The sequence below is a fragment of the Staurois parvus genome, unplaced genomic scaffold (assembly GCF_062004578.1).
Source record: "Staurois parvus isolate SC_StPar_1 unplaced genomic scaffold, SC_StPar_1.0 ptg000133l, whole genome shotgun sequence".
In the NCBI taxonomy this organism is placed as follows: Eukaryota; Metazoa; Chordata; class Amphibia; order Anura; family Ranidae; genus Staurois; species Staurois parvus.
Genome location: NW_028317929.1, coordinates 6739615 through 6760484, shown reverse-complemented (window position 1 = coordinate 6760484; position 20870 = coordinate 6739615). Strand labels below are relative to the sequence as shown.

General features: G+C 40.5%; 1 protein-coding gene across 5 annotated transcripts in view; it reads right to left on the bottom strand.

Annotated features, from left to right (window-relative positions):
- Positions 1-20870, bottom strand: part of PPP2R2B (protein phosphatase 2 regulatory subunit Bbeta) — a 496093-nt gene that overhangs the window by 191991 nt on the left and 283232 nt on the right. The window contains exon 1 of one of the 5 annotated variants that reach the window (XM_089673011.1): positions 17680-17704. The exons of 3 other annotated variants lie outside the window; for them this stretch is intronic. In XM_089673011.1, coding sequence (XP_089529137.1) covers positions 17680-17689 — 10 coding nt within the window. In that variant the 5' untranslated portion in view covers positions 17690-17704. Of the gene's footprint in view, positions 1-11897; positions 11938-17679; positions 17705-20870 lie in introns of those variants that run through there. One more of the 5 variants, XM_089673010.1, reaches the window with a different exon arrangement.

Genomic DNA, 20870 nt, shown 5'->3' with positions numbered 1-20870 from the left:
GATCAAATGCGTTTGAGGGTCTAAGACTCCAGATCTTTCAATAAAGAGTACCTGTCATGCCATCATAAGGGATGTTGTTCATCCCTTGTAATAGCAATAAAGTTAATCCACAAAAAAATAATTTTTTTTTCGAGCGTAAATTCGAATAAAACGCAAAATGGTAATTTTAAAGTACCCCAGACCCCCCCATGCTCAAGTGCAAATGCATACATATCATTTATATTGTACCAAAAAAAAAAATCAGGTATTATATTTGTGTTTGTGGTGGCCCGGGGCCGTTAGGCCGCATGTCCTAACAAGAGCTGGCTGGCTAGGAGGGGCGACTGGGCAACATATAGAAGAACTGATCCATCCATTTTCTGCCCTGCCACTGCTGAATGCCCACTTCTCCTCCTCTCCCTCCTGCAGGCATTCAGTGGCATGGACAGATCAGTTCCTCTATATGCCTCCCCTGCTATTATCTTCTTTCTGCTGCCCCCGGGCTCCTGTCCTCTCTCCTGGCCCCCCCACCCCTCTGCCACTGCCTGCTGCAGGGGATCTGTCAGGATGGAGACTGGGGAAGGGACTGGTAAATATGTCATTTACTGGCCCCTTCCTAGTCTGAATTGACAGTCCGTGATCGGTACCAATCACAGACTCTGTTTACCATGTCTCAGTTATGAATGAACAGTGTTTACTATGCTTCAGTTTGAATGAAGAGGAAGCTCTGTACAGAACTATTACTGTCCATTCATTCTGTACAGCTGAGGCTGCAGAGATGGAGATTGAGGGCTGTGTCCTTAATCCCCTTTCTCGGTCTCAAAATTGAGATGTCAGGGGTCTATTTAGACCACTGATATCGCACAAAAGCCCCCAACAGGGCACCTAAAAATTGTAAAAAATAATAAAATTGTAAATTAAAATGGTAAAACATCTTCGTGACACCAGTGACGGAACTATTTTTTGTCCCAATCCAGGCCTGAGATGGTTGATAAGAGAAACAAGGTTACTCTACAACTTTCATAGACTTGCACCCACTTACTCTAGAACAGTATGAGAATATATAAAGCATCACATAATTGACACCTGATATACAACTATACTTTATAATAGGTTTGCAATCCCTGAAGCTTATCTACTATAGAGCTTAAATTTATATTTACAAGCAACAAACTAAGAGATCATTCTGCCCAAATGAGGTGGAATGTGTTTGGCAGCTATTACAGCGCAGTCCAACTGAAAGGCAAAATGCTTTCTCACCTAATCTGCCCAGTTCACACCACTGGACAGTGTGCACTGAAAAAAGTACTGCATGCAGTACTTTTTCAGTGCAGTGTGTAGCAATCCACTGCCTCTCACCACACGGAGGCATATTGAAATTTAAGAGAGTGGCTGGTGTGAACATACCGTAAAACAAAATTTAAAGCCCATATTCTTTAAAACCACCAACTATTCCTCCCTGTTGGCAAGACAAGACTGACAGCCTCTACAACATCTTACAACAGTTGTCAGCCCCACACAGTCACTTCTCAGATGACTTTGTAATAGCTGTCCAACATGTAAGTATCTGTGCCAGTGATCCAGGAGGCTGACTCAGCCCGGAATAAAGCAGGCCACAGTTAGAGCACTGGTGGGCTGTGTGTTGGGCACTAGGGCATTAAAGCAACCACTTTCTTTAATAAAATTCAGGCAACTGCCCCCATAAAAAAAAAATAGCGTGGACATGAACTCCATCAGCACCACCGCTATCCAACTTTTCCTGATGTGTGGGATAGTGTGTTAGACTGGATGCCATGGCTCCTCTTGCCAGCCTCTACACTACTACAGAATGTAGGGGCCTTAAATGATTAGCTAGCAGCAGTACTCTGCAAGAGACAGAAGAATGAACTCAACACCCACCAAAGTGGTAAGTATTCACTCTCTTTTATTACAGGGTGAAGCTGCCTGACATTTTAGAGAAGCAACATCACGTTAAAGTGTCTTCTGTGGGTATCATGCAGTTCACCTTTTTGTTTGCCAAGCCTTGTCATATGCTGTCCAGCATTAGGATGCCAAATACCAGTATAAGTGTCCTAAAATCTGGAACCCCCACCCCTAAGATATCTATTAAACTGTAGTTCCAGACAACACTCAAATATTCAATGGATATTCAAATTTTGGAATATCTGCAGTATATAGAAGTTATCTACACTATACTGCCTCCAACACACAAGCAGACCATTTAACAAGGCAGTAGGAGGTACAATTCCTGTAGCCAAAGGTTTGAATACTGTCATTTTAACATCAGACTTTGTATGCGAGGGGCAGCAATAGCATTACAAGCAGGCACATTTCAGGATACCCAGATAACAGGTGGGTTCTGCTCTACACGTGCTTAGATGAAACGAATAGCAGGTAGACTATACTTTTTGATCTCCCACCCTAATTTTAATTGTTTATTATCTGTAGTATTCCTACAAATTTAATTATTCATAAAAGTCACTTGATAATATAGCACCACCTCCTTCCAATGTGCGATGAGATGACTTCATGCACATTAACTTGCATTAGGCTTCTTACATGGGCGGCTGAGCCCGTTCAACACAAATGCCAATAGCAACCCCCCCTTTTTGGGAAGCCCAGGTGCAGTGTACAGCTTCCCATAGATATGAATATCTGCTATACATAGGTACACGCTAGTGCCATCATAAGCACAAGTATAGCGTAGGGGCGTATTAAAAAAAATAGAACATTTTCTATTTTTTGCATATACCCAGTGCACTATACTTCTGTTCATGATTGTACTGGCGTATACCCAAGTACAGCAATTTGTCTAGTGTCACTCTGTATAAAAAAGAATATCATCTTATCCTTCCCTTATTGGAAAACCCTATCTTCACACTGTACTTGTAACTGCCAGGTTGTACACTATACAGAATCAATAGCTATTACAACAGCGTTATTATTAAAATGAAACAAGACAAGATTATTCTTAACAAAGTCTGGTTACTCAGAGCTAAGAGAACTATTATCGTTAACAATTATCAAAGTCATTACACTATGAATTAATAGCACAATAGGGCTAAAAATACTGCAGCTTATAAATCTAACTTGCCTGCACTGGCTCAATATGCATAAGACACCTTCATTAAAATACAGTTAAACGCCAACAGCTACTTTTTTATGTTTATCCTTCCCTGAAGCGCCTCTGCCTTTAATGCTTTCCCATTCCACTCTCACCAGGGAGCCATCATGTTCAGCTATCAAAATTTCTCATGTTTAGCCTCAACATATGCAAGGACAGTGCTGTAATAAGCCATGTGGCTAAGCACGTTTAATTTCTTCCAAAATTGCTGTTTTTACCAATCTGGATTTTAAACTAAAAGACATCTTTATGTCCTAATAAGCTTGAATTCTCTTGGTCCTGAAATGTGAAAAAAAAGGGCAAAGAGGCTGTCCGATCTGCATTTGTGAAAAATTCACCCAGTACACAAAACCAGCTAAAGAGAAACCATTATGTTACGGGTTCATTTTATTTTTTTTTCAAAGTCATCCTCTTTTAATGTCTCCTACCCCCAAGTGGGCAAAGCACGTGTCATTCTTTGTCCACTCTTTCTGCCTGCTGTCTAAAGGCTGTGTGGTCGGACAGGGTGCGGTCACCTCACCCCTGCCTCTACAGCTGTCTGACCACATAGCTAACAAGGGGAAAAAATTATAAATCAAGTTTGATGGACAGTGCTGGCTCCAAGTGCTTACCCAAGACTATGAATACAAGTAGGGAGGTGTATGAGCTGAACTATTCTCAGTACACAGCAGAGCAAAGTAGAACATAGCACATAGCCCTGTGCCTCCTCTACTCTATCATATTTTGTGCCACAGAGGAATGATTGGTATCTGGCATGTGTTCTGGGCTTTTGTGAATGACGGAGCTCCGGTATGCTATCATTCGTAATGTCACAAGGAAACAGCTACTACTCTAGTCTCCCTCCCCATAATAGCTGGCGGGTGGGTCTGGGCACAGTCTTTTCTTGGGTGTACAAAGCAGAGGGGTAAAACAGAGGTGGCAAAGTGCTGGAAGATTAAATGGAAAAACTGCAGAATGAGAGGGGTAATGGTTTCAGTGCTGTGCTGTAGCAACCCTATAAATTGGGCTTCAGCCTGGGATAGAGCTACAGCGCAACAGAAAAGAAAAAAAACTTTAGTTGCAGGCCACTGTATTGATCCAAAAAGGATCAAGTACTCTGTGTACTGGGCCCTCTGGGGGTTTAACTGCTTGCGTCCCAAACCTATTGACACTTCTCGCATAAATGTAAAAATCAGCTTTTTTCCTAGAAAGTTACTTAGAACCCCCAAACATGATATATATGTTTATGCAGTGGCCCAAGAGAATAAAATGGTGAGTGCTGCAATTTATGTCACATGGTATTTGCGCAGAGGCTTTTCAAACATAATTTTTATGGAAAAAAATACACTTTAAAGCAGCAGAAACCACAAAAAAAAAAACCACAGAACAAGCCCCCTGCAGGTTTAAGTCATAATGACATACTTACCTGGACACAGAGCTCTCCAGTGCAGTGCTGTCATGGCTCCCTGGCGCTTCCATCTTCATCTAGTCTCCCTTCCATGTTCACGGACTTTGGCTGCATGGCAAGGGCCACGATGATGTCACACCCATGGATGTGCGTGGGAGCCCCAAGACTAAGTTCTGAAGGTATGGGTAAGCTGTCCCTTCAGAGAACATGCACTGGTGACGTCACTGGCTGTATCCTCTGTGAATATCTCCTAAACAGTGCATATTTACTGTACCTGCAGGTAAGCCTCATTATAGGCTTACCTGTAGGTACAAGTTAAAAAGTTGACTTTACTTCCACTTTAATGAATTTGAATGCATAACAGAATATAGAATATCCAATTGTTTGGCAAAATATTTTAGTACAGGTACTTGTATAGCGCACAGTTTACGCAGCACTTTACATATATATTGTACATTCGTATCAGTTCCTAACTCTCAAGGGGCGTACAAAATAAAGTCCCTAACTTACATTCATACATACACATACTAGGGCCAGTTTAGACAGAATCCAATTAACCTACCAGCATGTCTTTGGAGTGTGGGAGGAAACCGGAGTACCCAGAGGAAACCCACGCAGATACAGGGAGAGCATGCAAACTGCAGACAGGTGGTGCCATGGTTGGGATTCGAACCGACCATAGTACTGCCAGGCGGAAGTGCTAACTGTGCTATATATACAGTATCTCACAGAAGTGAGTACGCCGCTCAAATTTTTGTAAAAAACAACACTGAAAAAAATGACACTTTGCTACAATTTAAAGTAGTGAGTGTACAGCTTGTAGAACAGTGTAAATTTGCTGTCCCCTCAAAATAACTCAATACACAGCCATTAATAACTAAACCGCTGGCAACAAAAGTGAGTACACCCCTAAGTGAAAATGTCCAAATTGGGCCCAATTAGCCATTTCCCCTCCCTGGTGTCATGTGACTCGTTAGTGTTACAAGGTCTCAGGTGTGAATGGGGAGCAGGTGTGTTAAATTTCATGTTATTGCTCTCGCTCTCTCATACTGGTCACTGGAAGTTCAACATGGCACCTCATGGCAAAGAACTCTCTGAGGATCTGAAAAAAAAGAATTGTTGCTCTACATAAAGATGGCCTAGGCTATAAGAACATTGCTGCAGAGCCTGTCAGTGCTCAGACCATATGCCGCACACTGCATCAAATTGGTCTGCATGGCTGTCATCCCATAAGGAAGCCTCTTCTAAAGATGATGTACAAGAGAGCCCACAGTTTGCTGAAGACAAGCAGACTAAGGACATGGATTACTGGAACCATGTCCGATGGTCTGATGAGACCAAGATAAACTGATTTGGTGCAGATGGTGTGTGTGGCAGCAACCAGGTGAGGAGTACAAAGACAAGTGTGTCTTGCCTACAGTCAAGCATGGTGGTGGGAGTGTCATGGTCTGGGACTGCATGAGTGCTGCCGGCACTGGGGAGTTACAGTTCATTGAGGGAATCATGAATGCCAACATGTACTGTGACATATTGAAGCAGAGCATGATCCCCCTCCCTTTAGAGACTGGGCCGCAGAGCAGTATTCCAACATGATAATGACCCCAAACACACCTCCAAGACGACCACTGCCTTGCTAAAGAAGCTGACGGTAAAGGTGATGGACTGGCCAAGCATATCTCCAGACTTAAACCCTATTGACCATCTGTGGGACATCCTCAAAACAGTAGGTGGAGGAGAGCAAGGTCTCTAACATCCACCAGCAACTTGATGTTGTCATGGAGGAGTGGAAGAGAAGTCCAGTGACAACCTGTGAAGCTCTGGTGAACTCCATGCCCAAGAGGGTTAAGGCAGTGCTGGAAAATAATGGTGGCCACACAAAATATTGACACTTTGGGCCCAATTTGGACATTTTCACTTAAGGGTGTACTCACTGTTGTTGCCAGCGGTTTAGTGTGTTGAGTTAGTTTTAGGGGACAGCAAATGTACACTGTTATACAAGCTGTACACTCACTACTTTACATTGTAGCAAAGTGTATTTCTTCAGTGTTGTCACATGAAAAGATATAATAAAATATTTACAAAAGTGTGAGGGGCGTACTCACTTCTGTGAGATACTGTGTATGTATATATATATATATATATACATATACACACACATACACACATATACATACATACATACACACACACACAAACTGTTACGCCAAATAAATACCTAACCACTTGTGGAACAAAAAAAAAAATGTTAAAGGCTAGTTGATGCTGGCATCCTCCAGCCAGGAAATGAGCTCCATTTTACTCACTGCAGCTTCTAATGCACATTGTAAAAAATTCGGTGCAATAAAATCTGTGTAGGAAAACCTGAGCGTTAGAAAATGGGATACGAGTTTCTATTGTGCTTTTAATGTATTGTATTAAAATCAATGCAAGGCATAGCACATTTTGCATTTGTTTTCCGCCATTAGTCACCTGGGAAAATTGACATGTGACTCAAACAATGCACTAATAAAAACACATTGGTGCACTACCATTAACTATAACGGAAGGTGTGATTTTCACAAAATGCACTAGATATGCAGAAAGGAGGACTTTCAAAGCAAAGTGCACCACATAAAAACACAGATGTAAACATGAGCTTTTGACGAACTGAGCAGGAGTATTTAATGCAGCAAAAGTGCACAGATGTTAACAAGCCCTTAATTGTTGTTGCTGGCTGGCAGGATCTCCAGGTTGGAAACGTCAAAGATTAAAAAAAAAATGATTAAAACTGTACACATAATGGCATAATCTAACATGTTAGAAAATGGGTCACAGGAGTTCAGAACAAAGTGCACTGCTGAGATCCATAGAAGTAGGGCCAAAAGAGCGTGTGCCCTAATTTTCCTGTAATTAGGTCTAAATGCCCAGGAGACAACTTCTGTATCGTGTGACAGCTGTGATTGGCTCTCACAGTGGTCACATGATTGGGAGCCGCCTTGCTCCTGATCAGAAACCTTTACAAAGAGCTAATGGTAACAGTTCTGTCAATGTGCTGGGAGTGTGTAATGAGTGTGCTCTTTTGGACACAATCTTGTACTATGCTGCAGATGAGTGTTAAAGTCTACTTTTCCTGCTGCTGCATAAAATAAGTTGGCAAGAGGTTAAATCATATCTAAAAAAAAAACAAAAAACATAGCATTGAAGTTTACCATTCCTTAGATGTGGTGTTTGCATTAGTTTTCATTTTTCACACTTTCCCCCCTTTATTTTTATCTAGTCATCCTACCATTAACATACCTTCTGTCCTAGGGTGACAACCATACTGAACAATGTCATCACCCTAGGACAGGGAGTTTTAGGACTACATAACACCTTCTCTTCTCTAGAATAGGGGGGAGGTGTTTTGATGTCCACTGAGATACCAGGAAACAATGTTAAATTGACCAGAGGCAGGGAGTACAGGAGGTTTTCAGCTCACATTCTGGCTGGATGAACAGTTATTTCTTTGCACTTGTTAAATTGACATAACGCTGCTTTAAATGGTATAGTCAACAGACCAAAAGGGAGCAAATACGAATTTTATTGTTGGAGTTTATATGCACTAATGACTACCCTAAGAGGTTATCTATAGTAATGAACTAAACAATATTGCTAGCAAATACTCCGTTTGTACAGCAGCGTTTATACAGCAAGATTGCTTCACAATAACAAAGCAAAGTGCAAAGATAAAAGTACTAAGAAATGAATGACCACCCTGATCCCCTGCTAAGGAAACCCTGTCATTATGTCAGGGCACCTACTTTTTCACAACATCAAGTACTAAACATTGACAGAAAGCAGTGTCTGGGGAGTTCTGAGCCAAGTATGAAATAAAGCATCAGACCCAAACATCAGAGATCAAAGAACATGACTCCTATGTGTATTAGCAACACTGACAAGCTGCAAAAATAATAAAACATCTGGCCTGAAAAGCCTCAATGGTATTTTTTTTGTAAAAAGGACAGCTGTCATACTTACTTGGCAACAAGAAAACTAATGTCCAGGGCTACTGCTAATGAAGTGTTCTTAAAGCTAGGTTAGACGCTTGCTGGTCTCAGAACATGACGACATACTAGAAACCCACAATTGAATATTTACTATAATACGCTTGTATATACTAACTTGTTTACTATATTTAGTGCTGCTGAAAAACAATAGCTAAAAAGGGAAAGTATATAGTATATTACAATTATTTTGTACAATTATTGCAGTGTTTACCTTAAAGGCTTCACCTTTTACAAAAAATAAATGCACAAATATTTGCAGAAAAAAAGAGCATTTTTTTTTTTTTGCATAGAAGACTGCAAAGCATGGTATCCACCGCTAGTGGACTGTGGGTGCAATGCCAGGCTACTGTAGACTCTTCCTTCAATTGTGAACCACAATATGGACTTTAAGCTGAAGGAAATGTCAATGGACTAAGAGTAAGGCGATTACTGTGCTCAATTGAAAACTGCAAATCCGCCAGCCACAGTGGCAGATGGGAATTGTAGTTCATTCACAGATTTCAAAAGTGACAGCTGCTGTGGGGGAGAACTACACTCGCCAGCCACTTTATTAAGTACACCTGTTCAATTGCTAATCAGCCAATCACATGGCACCAACTCATGCACTTAGGCATCTAGACGTGGTGAAGGCGACTTGTTTAAGTTCAAACAGGGCATCAAAATGGGAAAGAAAGGGAATTTAAGTAACTTTGAATGTGGCATGGTTGTTGGTGCCAGACAGGCTGATCCGAGTATTTCAAAAAACGCTGATCTACCAGGATTTTCACGCACAGCCATCTGTACGATTTACAGAGAATGGTCCGAAAAAAGAGAAAATATCCAGTGAATGGCAGTTGTGTGGAGGAAAATGTCTTGTGGAGGTCAGAGGAGAATTGGCAGACTGGTTGATGCGACAATCATGATAGGGTCAGAATTTGGTATAAACATGAAAGCATAGATCCAGCCTGCCTTGTATCAACAGTTTAGGCTGGTGGTGGTGTAATGGTGCAGGGGATATTTTGTTGGCACTAGCAAGGTGTACTTAATAAAGTAGTCGGTGAGCGTACTTCTGCCCTCTGTCACATGGGGGAGGGGGTGTTCTATTTGCACTATGTTATACTGTAATTACAGGTGTAACATAACAGTGCAAAAGGTGGAATTATTCTTTAAAGTAAATATTTTACTACAACTGTCAAATGTAATGTATCAGCCAGACACAGTGGCAAACTTGGAAAGCTGACGGTTTCCTAGTTTGTAAGCTCGAAAGAGCAGGGCCCTCGAACCCCTTGTGTACTGTTTTGTTACTGTCTTGTCTCGTGTTCTGTCCCCCTTGCTACTGTAAAGCGCTGAGCATACCCTTTGGCGCTATATAAATACTGTATAATAATAATGTAGAATTGCACCAGGTTTGGCACTTTACAGTTTTAGTAAATAACCCACAATCTGGGGCTCCATTAGGAGAATTAACCCTCACCTGCTAACATACCAGACAGGAAGTGAAGGGAACTCTCAACAGAACGAGACAAATAAAAAATGTTTCCTTGGTGATATAAGCGAAGGCAAGGTCCTAGATTCTGGTTGCTCTGTGTCCCTAGATTTTTGGTCTGCAAGACAAAGGATAAATCTCTCCAACAGAGCCCCAATAGCAGTAGAAACCCAACAGGAGATCTTAAAAACCTCTCCACTCTATTAAAAACTAGAAAAAAAGTTCTATGCCTAATATACAGTTACAAGCAAACCTTTCACAAAAATGATGATATCCAAGTGACAGAGTAGAAGGATGCAGAGGTGCTGAGAATGCAAGATTTCACACCAATAGAGAAGGTGAGGTGCATGTGTGCATGCTGGCAGTTGGGGGAAGAAGGGACTGGTGCATCAAACTTCCTGACTGAAAGTTAGTACCTGCACACGGTAAACCCCAGATTAGGAGCTTCATCTGTAAGATGAAACATATGGAGATGTTTGAGAAAAAAATTCTATGCCTATAACTGGCAAATTACAAAAAAAAAAAAAATATTCCTATGTGAGCACTACATTTAGTGTCACGTCTCTCAATGCATACTTTGTTTACTCGAGACATCTCCAAAATGCCATTACTGTGGCTCTTTAGGGCAGTGAAGGGTGCTATAGTGAAGCTAGAATTCTGAAACCCATAACTAGTTCCTATATGTTCGGAGGCCCCTAATTTTTTACCACCTAGCCCCTATCCCTTCCTGAAATCATGGGTATAGAGTATGTATGCATGTAGGTTAGGGATCTTAGACTGTACGCCCCTTGAGGGTTAGGGACTGATGTGAATGTACTATATATAAACACATATATATATTTTATGTAAAGAACTGTGTAATTTGACAGCGCTATCTCCTAGATTGTAAGCTCCAAGGAGCAGGGCCCTCCTAACCGTCTTGTATTGAACTGTATTGTTGCTGTATTGTCTCCCGTTATATTGTAAAGCGCTGAGCAAGCTGTTGGCGCTATATAAATCCTGTATAATAATAATAAGTATCAATAATAATAAGTAGAGAAACCTGTCTTACCATACCATAGACATACAGATGATTGTACTGACAGGAGAGAACACCAGTTCATACACAGACCTTAGTATGTCATTGTGGAGGCAGCTACTCAACACAGTGAACATTCATCTCAGTTCCTACATTCACTTTTCTGAAACCGCTAAATCACTCCTTGTATTTTAGTTGAGTCATCGTAACTTGACACAAAAAGTCAGAGTTCTGAATCATAAATACTTAATGAAAACACAAGCCAACTTTATAGAATTTGAGAGAATAGGAAACATGCATATAGGACATGTGCTATCAATTTTGCTATTCAAATGAGTGTGCATGCAGATTAAACTCCACAGTAATTAGGCTGGCCATGGATAATTGTTTTGATGCAATTTGACCGTTCAGGAGATGTTCATTAATGAAAATTTCATTGTCAGAGGATGAAGGACTCGAGATCAATGAGTGATTTGCATTCAGCTCGGGCATTCTCGCAGAATAAGCCTTCAGGCCAACAAGTTGTTGAACTCTGACAGCTGGCATTGTCTGCCCACAGAGGACAGGAAACTGCAATACTGTGCAAAAGGATGAAGAAAAAGCAGCCGGGCTGGCATAGGGTAAGCATGCTCCTATCATGAGACCACACAAACTCCGCAAGTCTGCTGTATTTACACGTACAAAAGCCTTCAGCATGGATGGTAATACAAGATGACTGCAGCGGCACGTCTGCTCTCTAGAGTAATAAACCACAGTTCATTGGCAAATGCAAAGAGACTTTAAGAAGCATAAAGGAAACTTACAATTAGTGAAAACAAAGATGCTTCTTAAAAGCAATATTAACTCCCACTCCCTCCCACCCAAAAAAAAAAAAAAGCAAGATCTACTTTGCAGCTTACCAATTCCTGGATATGGTGGCTGCATTCACTTTCCTTATTTGGAGTTTTTCCTTTGATTTCACCTGGTATTCCAACCGGTGTTATTTTTCAGCTTCATTTAACAGACCAAGCTGTCCAACAAAAGGGGTACATGAACTTACAATGGTCAGCTATTATTCATTTATGTAAAACCTTTATCATAAAAGGACAAAAAAAATATTGAAAACTATTGCTGTAACTGCAATAAAACTGTTAGCTGGAGTTTGGTTTAATACCGATAAATGTTGATATAACCATTATGCAAGCCCTTTTGTTACTTTTCTACTTAAAAGTGTTACTAAACCCACAACAGTAAAATCTGTCTATGCAGTAAAGCATGCTTGTTATACTAATTGTGGAACCTAAGGGGTAATCCTGTGCATTGTGTACAAATATTTGATCCTGTCTTCTCTGATCCTCCCCTTCTACTGTCCCCAATCCATCTGCTGATAGAACAGAGCCTTGGGGACAAGCTGCACATGCTCAGTCTGGTGTGTATTGCTAGAGAGGTTTTTTTTTTTCCTTGGGAGAGTGCATATGATCAGCACAGGGCCAATCAGCACTGTCCAGACAGAGGGCCAGGGGTCCTGCAGTCTCATAGAACATTCAGGGGAGAATGAAAACACCTCCTACAAGTTTTAACCAGTGTTCTGCTGGACACTGATAGAAATCACAAGACTGTTATATACTGCTGATGAGAAAAGGTATTTAGCTGTTTATATTTACTAAAATAATTGCATTTCCACATTCTGTTTACTGTGGAAGACCAGATATAGTGAATGCAAAGTCCTGAGTTTAATAACACTAAAGGTAGCAAAAATAAATTCAAAAGTGCCCTGAAAAGTCATTCTGAGCATAAAATGTGTACAGAACTACACAGAAATTTTAATTTCTAGCACATAGGACTGGCTTGCTTCTGCTTCATCAATTCTCATTTAAAAATATTTAAAGAGATATGTGACCACAGTAACTCATCCCATATTGAAAAATGCAGGAACCAGAGGAACCCCTGTGCACGAGTTAATGCAGAAGCATGTAGGATTGTGCAATAAAGCCAAGTATGACTAAAGGCAAAACTTTTTTTTTTTTTTTTTTTTAGTTTTGGACAGAGTGGAGAGGGATTAGAACATGTTAGGTTTAGATTGCAGTCTGTGCCCCTTTTTGGGGAGATTCATCCTCTCGCTTAGCCCTGTTTACAGATATCACCAAAGGTGAAGGTAAAGGAAAAAGTAATAAAAGGGGAAATCATCCAATGTGGGACACTAGTTTTGGTGACCTGGGTGGCCTTAATAGATTCCTTTAATTTGCAGGGATTTCCTCCCTGTTTTAGCTATGGGATGGGAAATCTCCCCAATGGGACACAGATGGCAAAAAAACTGGAGGTTGTAACCCTCCTTTACTGTATCCAAAAATAAAATAAATTAAAAGAAAATGGTTGCCTATAGTTCTACTTAAAGTAATTTATGAAACAACAGACTAGAGATTTTTTTTTCCTTAGCAGAATGTACACACTTAACTGGATCAATATGTATTGTATTATTGAAACCAACAGAAGCATGTATTGCAGTACACTTACAATATTGGAGTGTCTGAGCAATTACAAGCAGCTGTGGCTCCAGAGAAAAATTCTGGGAAAGACCCACATCAGTTCCCACCTACTAAATATTGGGCAACCATTTCAAAAAGGTAAAACGGTGCATCACATACAAACATCATGCCTTCTTGCATGATATAACATGGACTGCGCAGCAAACTTCAGTAAGGACATTATCCTCAGTTGATTAGATGTCAAGCATAAGGGCCCATTCACACTTGTGCGCTGTGGCAATGCATTGTGCAGTGGGTTGCATTGCCATTCCTTGTATAGTAGAGACCAAAGCATTGAAGCTTTGTGGTGTGGTGCGCTGCATTGCTAAAAAAGGGTTATGTCATTTCTTAATCGGTTTTGGTATGTCAGCACAAAGCATAGTAATGCTTACCATAAAGTGCATTAATGCACTGTGTGAATGGGCTCTTAGACCCAAGCTAAATCAGTTCCCAGAAAATGGATCACTGTCAACAGTCAGTGATAATCTGGCAAAGAACTGTAGTTTAAATATCAATTTGACTTAAAGTGGCTCTAAGGGCTCAAGGTTTACTTTCATGTATTTTATGCATGGTAAAAAACCTTCTTTGAGCAGCGGCCCCCCCAATCCTTACCTAAGCCCCCTCTGATCCAGCGACATTCATGACAGCCTCTGCTGTTTAGGGACTCTTCCTGCTCATTGGCTGAGACCACATCGGGAACCCATTGGCTCCCGCTGCTGTCAATCACAGCCAGTAAGCCAAGGAGGAGAGAGCGGGGGGGGCGGGGGGCGGGGCTGAGCCGTGGCTCTATGGGTCTTATGGACTCAGAGCAGCAACTCGGGGACGAGCACACAGCAGAGCCCCCAGGAGGAGCAGCTTTCACTGCTTGAGGGGGCGGAGCCAGAAGAACCAGCAGGGACTCCAAAAGAAGAGGATCTGGGCTGCTCTGTGCAAAATCAACGTACAGAGCAGGTAAGTATACACGTTTGTTATGTTAAGGAAAAAAAAAACCCAAAGCTTTAGTGTCACTTTAATATCAAGCATATCAAATATTTGTAGCTACCAGACATATTTAGCTAAAAATAGTCAAAATACAACTGGTTATTACATTACAGGATATCTCTGTTTTCAAGAGGCAAAACTTTTTTTTTGCATCTATAAAATATATTTAAAGTTTATGTGTTTACTAAGAGACCCTCTCACTTTAGGAAAACAAACTGTTGAGGTACTTTTGCTTCACTTGAATATAGGGCACTTTGATTGGGCAATTGCTTGGTACAAGAGAAAAGCACAAGGATGACCATCAATGTTCCATTGGGGCAGATTTAAAGGGCAAGTTCACCTTTGGAACATGTTACATGTTCCACCTGGTTTTAGGGTAGGACATGTAACATGTTCTCATATCTGCAACTTACCTTTAGGTAAAAGCATAAAAAAAAGTTTACCACTTCAAGTCTGCTTTAAAATGGGCTGTACTTCTTAACTACACTATCTACACTGCCTGGAGAAGAGGCATAACTTAGGAGTGATGGCCTAAAAGTGTATTTCCACATTTTGAGCCAAGTTGAGAACCCCCCCCCCCCCCCCACTGTGTTTGGTATATGTTCTCATAAGACAGCATGCCTAAAATCATTTTAAAAATTCAGTTCAGAATAACTTGCAAGGGCCAGATTTAAAAATGTATTAACATACCATGTACCACCCAAACCTTGAGATCTTTAAGCCTTTGGCAACAGTGTGCACATCTAGTTTACAATTGATATTGAAGATCTCCCAGCACAGTACAGAGTTGTTAACTCCCCATCCCCTTCATTAAAATTACATAGAAGGGGAAAAACTTCAGTCATGCAGTTATCAGAAAGGCCAAAGCAGCGTTTGTAAATACATTTTACAGTATTGTTCCCTTAATGGGAACTTGCATAAAGTCGGCATAATGCTCATTTTGTCTTCAAAAGTGTAAATTCTCTCCAAAATTACAAATCTTTTAGGCAGGCAAGGAAAACCATACAAACATACACTATACTGCAAAAGGTATTGGGACATCCCTCTATATCATTGGATTCAGGTGTTCCAATCACCTCCATGGTCACAGGTGCATAAAATCAAGCACCTAGGCATGCAGACTGCTTCTACAAACATTTGTGAAAGAATGGGTCACTCTCAGGAGCTCAGTGAATTCAAATGTGGTACCGTGATAGGTTGCCACCTGTGTGATAAGTCCATTCGCGAAATTTCCTTGTTACTAAATATTCCATGGTCAACTGTTAGTGGTAATATAGCAAAGTGGAAGCAACTCCGCCACAAAGTAGTAAGCCACATAAAATGACAGAGCGGGGTCAGCACATGCTGAAGCACACAGTGTGCAGAAGTTTCCAACTGTCTGCAGATTCAATAGCTTAAGACCTCCAAACTTTATGTGGCCTTCAGATTAGCATAACAGTGCACAGAGAGCTTCCTGGAATGGGCTTCTATGGCTGAGCAGCTGCATCGATGCCTTACATGACCAAGTGCAATGCAAAGTGTTGGATGCAGTGGTGTAAAGCACACTGCCACTGGACTCTAGAGCAGTGGAGATGTGTTCTCTGGAGTGAGGAATCATGCTTCTCTGTCTAGCAATCCGATGGACATGTCTGAGTTTGGCAGTTGCCAGGAGAACGGTACTTACCTGACTGCATTGTTCCAAGTGTAAAGTTTGGTGGAGAGGGGATGATTTTGTTGTGGGTTTGTTTTTCCAGGGGTTGTGCTTGGCCCCTTAGTTCCAGTGAAGGGAACTCTTAAGGTGTCAGCATACCAAGTCATTTTGGACAATTTCATGCTCCCAACTTCGTGGGAAGAGTTTAGGGATGGCTCCTTCCTGTTCCAACATGACTGCGCACCAGTGCACAAAGCAAGATCCATAAAGAAATGGATGAGAGAGTTTTTGGTGGAGGAACTTGACTGGCCTGCACAGAGTCCTGACTTCAACCCGATAGAACACCTTTGGGATGAATTAGAGAGGAGACTGCGAGCCAGGCCTTCTCGTCCGACATCAGTACCTGACCACACAAACACACTTCTGGAAGAATGGTCAAACATTCCCATAGACACACTCCTAAACCTTGTGGACAGCCTTCCCAGAAGAGTTGAAGCTGTTATAGCTGCAAAGGGCGGGCCAACTCAATATTGAACTCTACGGACTAAGACTGAGATGCCATTAAAGTTCATGTGTGTGTAAAGGCAGGCATCTGAATACTTTTGGCAATATAGTGTATTTCAAGGTGTCCTTAGCTGTAGTCTAACAGGGGTAACACTTAAAATGAATCAAAATAGTCTGCTTTATTTGAATTACATCCAAGTGATTAATAAGGCTGTTTAATAAAAAGTGCTTCCACAAGTGTAAATGGGAACTGCTGTTTTTATGTATTTACTATGTACAGAATGTGTGCATTACTTAGTGTATTTATACAAACATACTGACTACGGCTCCATAACACGTGGCCTGTGCATACAGTGAATGGTGCATGCACAGAATAAGGTGATCTCAAAGCAAATCCCGTTTCCATCATATTCTGTTGACCAATATGTGCTGTCCAAGGTACTGACAGCAGATACCAAACATTTTTATTATTTCAGCAAATTACAAGACAAACATCTGCATTTGTAAGTAATGATAAAAGACCTGTCTGAGATTACAGTTACAATATTACTGTTACAATAAAAGTAAATTAATAACAATTAAATCTGGGGGCACTTTCTGGTATAGATCCTGTTGCTAATCCTTGCCAGCTTGTGTGTGCTGCAAAATAGGGAATCTTTTGCCTTCCAGGTCAAAGCACAGACAATGCATAGGACTTGGGAACACCATATCTTTTGATGAATTAAATATAGGTTTCTCATGCCATCAATATGTATAGAGGAGCTTTTAGGAAGCATTATGTGGCATCCATGATTTACAGCCTTGCTTGCATGGTGCACAGCATGATATCGTATGCATAAGCATGCCTTATTGTATCAGCGACTGGTATACCCATTACACAGTGAGTCACCATTTACTATTCAAGTTAATGGCACACGTACAGCACATTTCTGCTTTTAGAATGGGCTGCCAAGTAGCAGAATTTAAGCCTGGTTAGAGATCCTGAAAGCGGAAAAAAAAAGCAACACAGGAATGAAAAGAGGGAAAAAAAAAAACCAGCAGCAGCCCCACAGGCAACTTTACCTCTGCTCATTATCTTCAGTAAATTGGTGAGTAGAAACGTGTTCGTACAAACAGCTTGGGTGTGAAATTCTATTATTTGAATTTGGCTTACGAACACGTGGCTTCGCTTTCCTACTGATCTTCTCCTGCACACAAAGAGATCTCAGTAATAGTACACTGAACTATTCCCATATCTTTTCCTGCACCACCAATAGGATCATTTCACCTTTCAGATGACTACATAAAATATGAGTCAGCCATCAATGATATGCATTACATTTCATACTGCATGCTTGTTGCTTATCTGCAGTTCTAGGGTTTTTTTTTCCCCTTTTTTTTTTAGAAAAAAAATAACGGACTGTAGTACAGATTTCTGCACCAGTGAGTGATGCTTGCTATCCAATGCAGAGACAAGATAAATGAAGGCCTGGTTGGTAAAGACAGCAGCATCTCTCACGCAACCGGTTATATTTATTTAAGCATAGCACACCCTCTGCTCCCAGTACTCACAAGCTGCAGTTCTTCCAAGCTTACTCAGCACTCAGAGGCAGCATTAAACCAATATAATCAACTAAGCACCACTTTGGAATACATACAAAATACAGAAAAACAAAAAAACGTGTGTTCCCATATACTTTTACGGCTATTGCTGGGGCCACACCCATGTAAAGTACATAAATGTCATCAAAATTGAGAGACACACAGACACACCCGTACTTTCTGATACCTAGAGTATCAATACAATGCCAACATCTCCTTCTGAAAATGCTGGATGCCATGCTGATCCTCAAGCTCCACTACTTTCTAATAGTATGCAGATCAGCGGATGTGCCTTCACTGGCCATATGCATGCTTCAGATTACCAGCTCAGAAAGTACGACTAAACAAGCAACATTTTCACAAGGTGGAAGGTCAGTATTGACAGGTATATATATATATATATATCTCAATCACAGAACAGGTTTATATTAGAGACTCTTAGTTGCTTTAATGCTTGAAAATTATGCTATCAAGCCGCCATGTCAATGAATTACAAAGCTAGTCTCTATCTCTAGCACATGGGGCAGTTATATAGGATATACACAGTAGTGATGAACAGTGGTTGTGCCTTGTGGTTACACCTACTTCGATGCCATTCTTCCAAACAATGCTGTAGCCCACATGTCTGATCTCTAATGACATGGAACCCTCCCAATGCTCTTGTAAATCGGGAACCATAAAATATTTGTTTAGACTTTATTTCACAAGAGGGAACTCTGCTTTGTAACAAAAAAAATTGATTTTTTTTTTTTTTTTAAGAGGTTTTTTTTTTTTCATGCAATGATATCTGATCATGCTGGCAGGTGCCCCAGGTGAATTATTTGACAAGTGAATGTTCATAATACATCTCTTGTAGTGATCTATATATGAAATTGATACAACATAACTAATGCATGACTGCAAAAAAATATATATATATATTATATATACACACACACATTTTATATATATATATATATATATATATATATATATATATATATATATATACACACACACACATTATATATTTATATATATATATATATATATATATATATATATATACACACACACACACACACACATTATATATATATATATATATATATATATATATATATATACACACACACACACACATACATATATACATATATATATATATATATATATATATATATATATATATATATATATATATACACATACATACACACACACTTTTTTTTTGGGGGGGGGGTTCTCTCACACACACACACTCTGCCCTGTTGCTGTGTGGCATAGGCGGCCTACAATATGCTTACAAATGGCAAGCTTTCCACAATCAAGAGCAGCCTGGGATAAGGGGCAGCAAAGGATATTACTACGTGACATCTTCGGTGACTTTAATATTGGGACATGATGATTAAAATCTGTGGCCGAGGGTGGGGTTGGCTTGGCTGTGATCAGAAAGAATCCCCAGGCATCAAAAAGCAAGTCATTCTAAGCTTCAGCTTCTGTTCAAACAGCATTTTATGCATCTGAATTCCCTTTATGTCATTAGGCCTTGCCATAAAGATATTTCAGATGCAAAGAAAAAAAAATATCGGAATTATGCCAGCACTATGAAGGAATATACCAGGATTATATATACACATATACATACAAATATATATATATATATATTAGTAATGTGGACAGCAGTTGTCTTTGCATCCATCTGTTCACCACACCCTATAAAATGCCAAGATAGAAGATTGCACCCTGTAAGGAGCCTTCTGAAATCCATTTTCCTCCTACCGGAGATGTACAGGGCAAAGGCTAATGAAAGGAACAAATGCTGCCTTCATTATAATAATGCATCTTGTTATTAGGAGTTGAGCTGATTAACATCACAGACCCTGGTAAACTAATCTTTACTAGAAACCTAGAGCACACCATTAGGAGAAAGGAAAAAAAAAAAGAAAAAAGATGCCTGCTTTTAAAAAGAGGCAATATTGTGAATTTTTTGTAAACTTTCCGATTTGCACTCAAGGTCAGGAAAAAGGAACTGGCCCATTCATGAGAGGCTTCAATGGTACACCTGCTTTCCTCTACAAAGGTCAGATCCTCCTCCAAGCTCTTGTAGGGCACACTCCAGTGCTCAGGCAGTACCATCTCTGCCCTGGTCTCCCTTCAATATAATAGGCATTCAAGCAGTGCAGACACTTGGCTATTATTAGATACACCTGGCCTAGGAAGCCCTGGGAGGAGGAGAGTGGAGCACACAAGCCTACCCCCCTCCTCATACTAAGGATCTCCCTCTACCTGCTGATCACCCATATTCCTCCCCAACCTGTGATTTGTAAACTGTCACGGCTTGCTGTTAACCCTTTCTGTCCTTGCCCAATCTAAACAAAGCCTTTTATAGGAGGCAAGACACCACCCTAACCTGAAGTATTACACCAGATCCTCAATGACGCTGTGCAAACCTCATTCTTACACAAGAAATCACATATTAGGACGTATTCATGAAAACCATTTTAAGGATTAACCCCACCACTCTCGTTAATGATGCCCTGGTGTAGTAGGCACACAAGATCAATCATAAAGATGTACTGACATTTACTACAAGATCCATCATGAAGGTGATCTGACATTTACGACCATGCTGTACATATTATTGGTCCCAATGTTCATTAAAGTTGCAGGCTTGGGTCTGAAGGCAATAG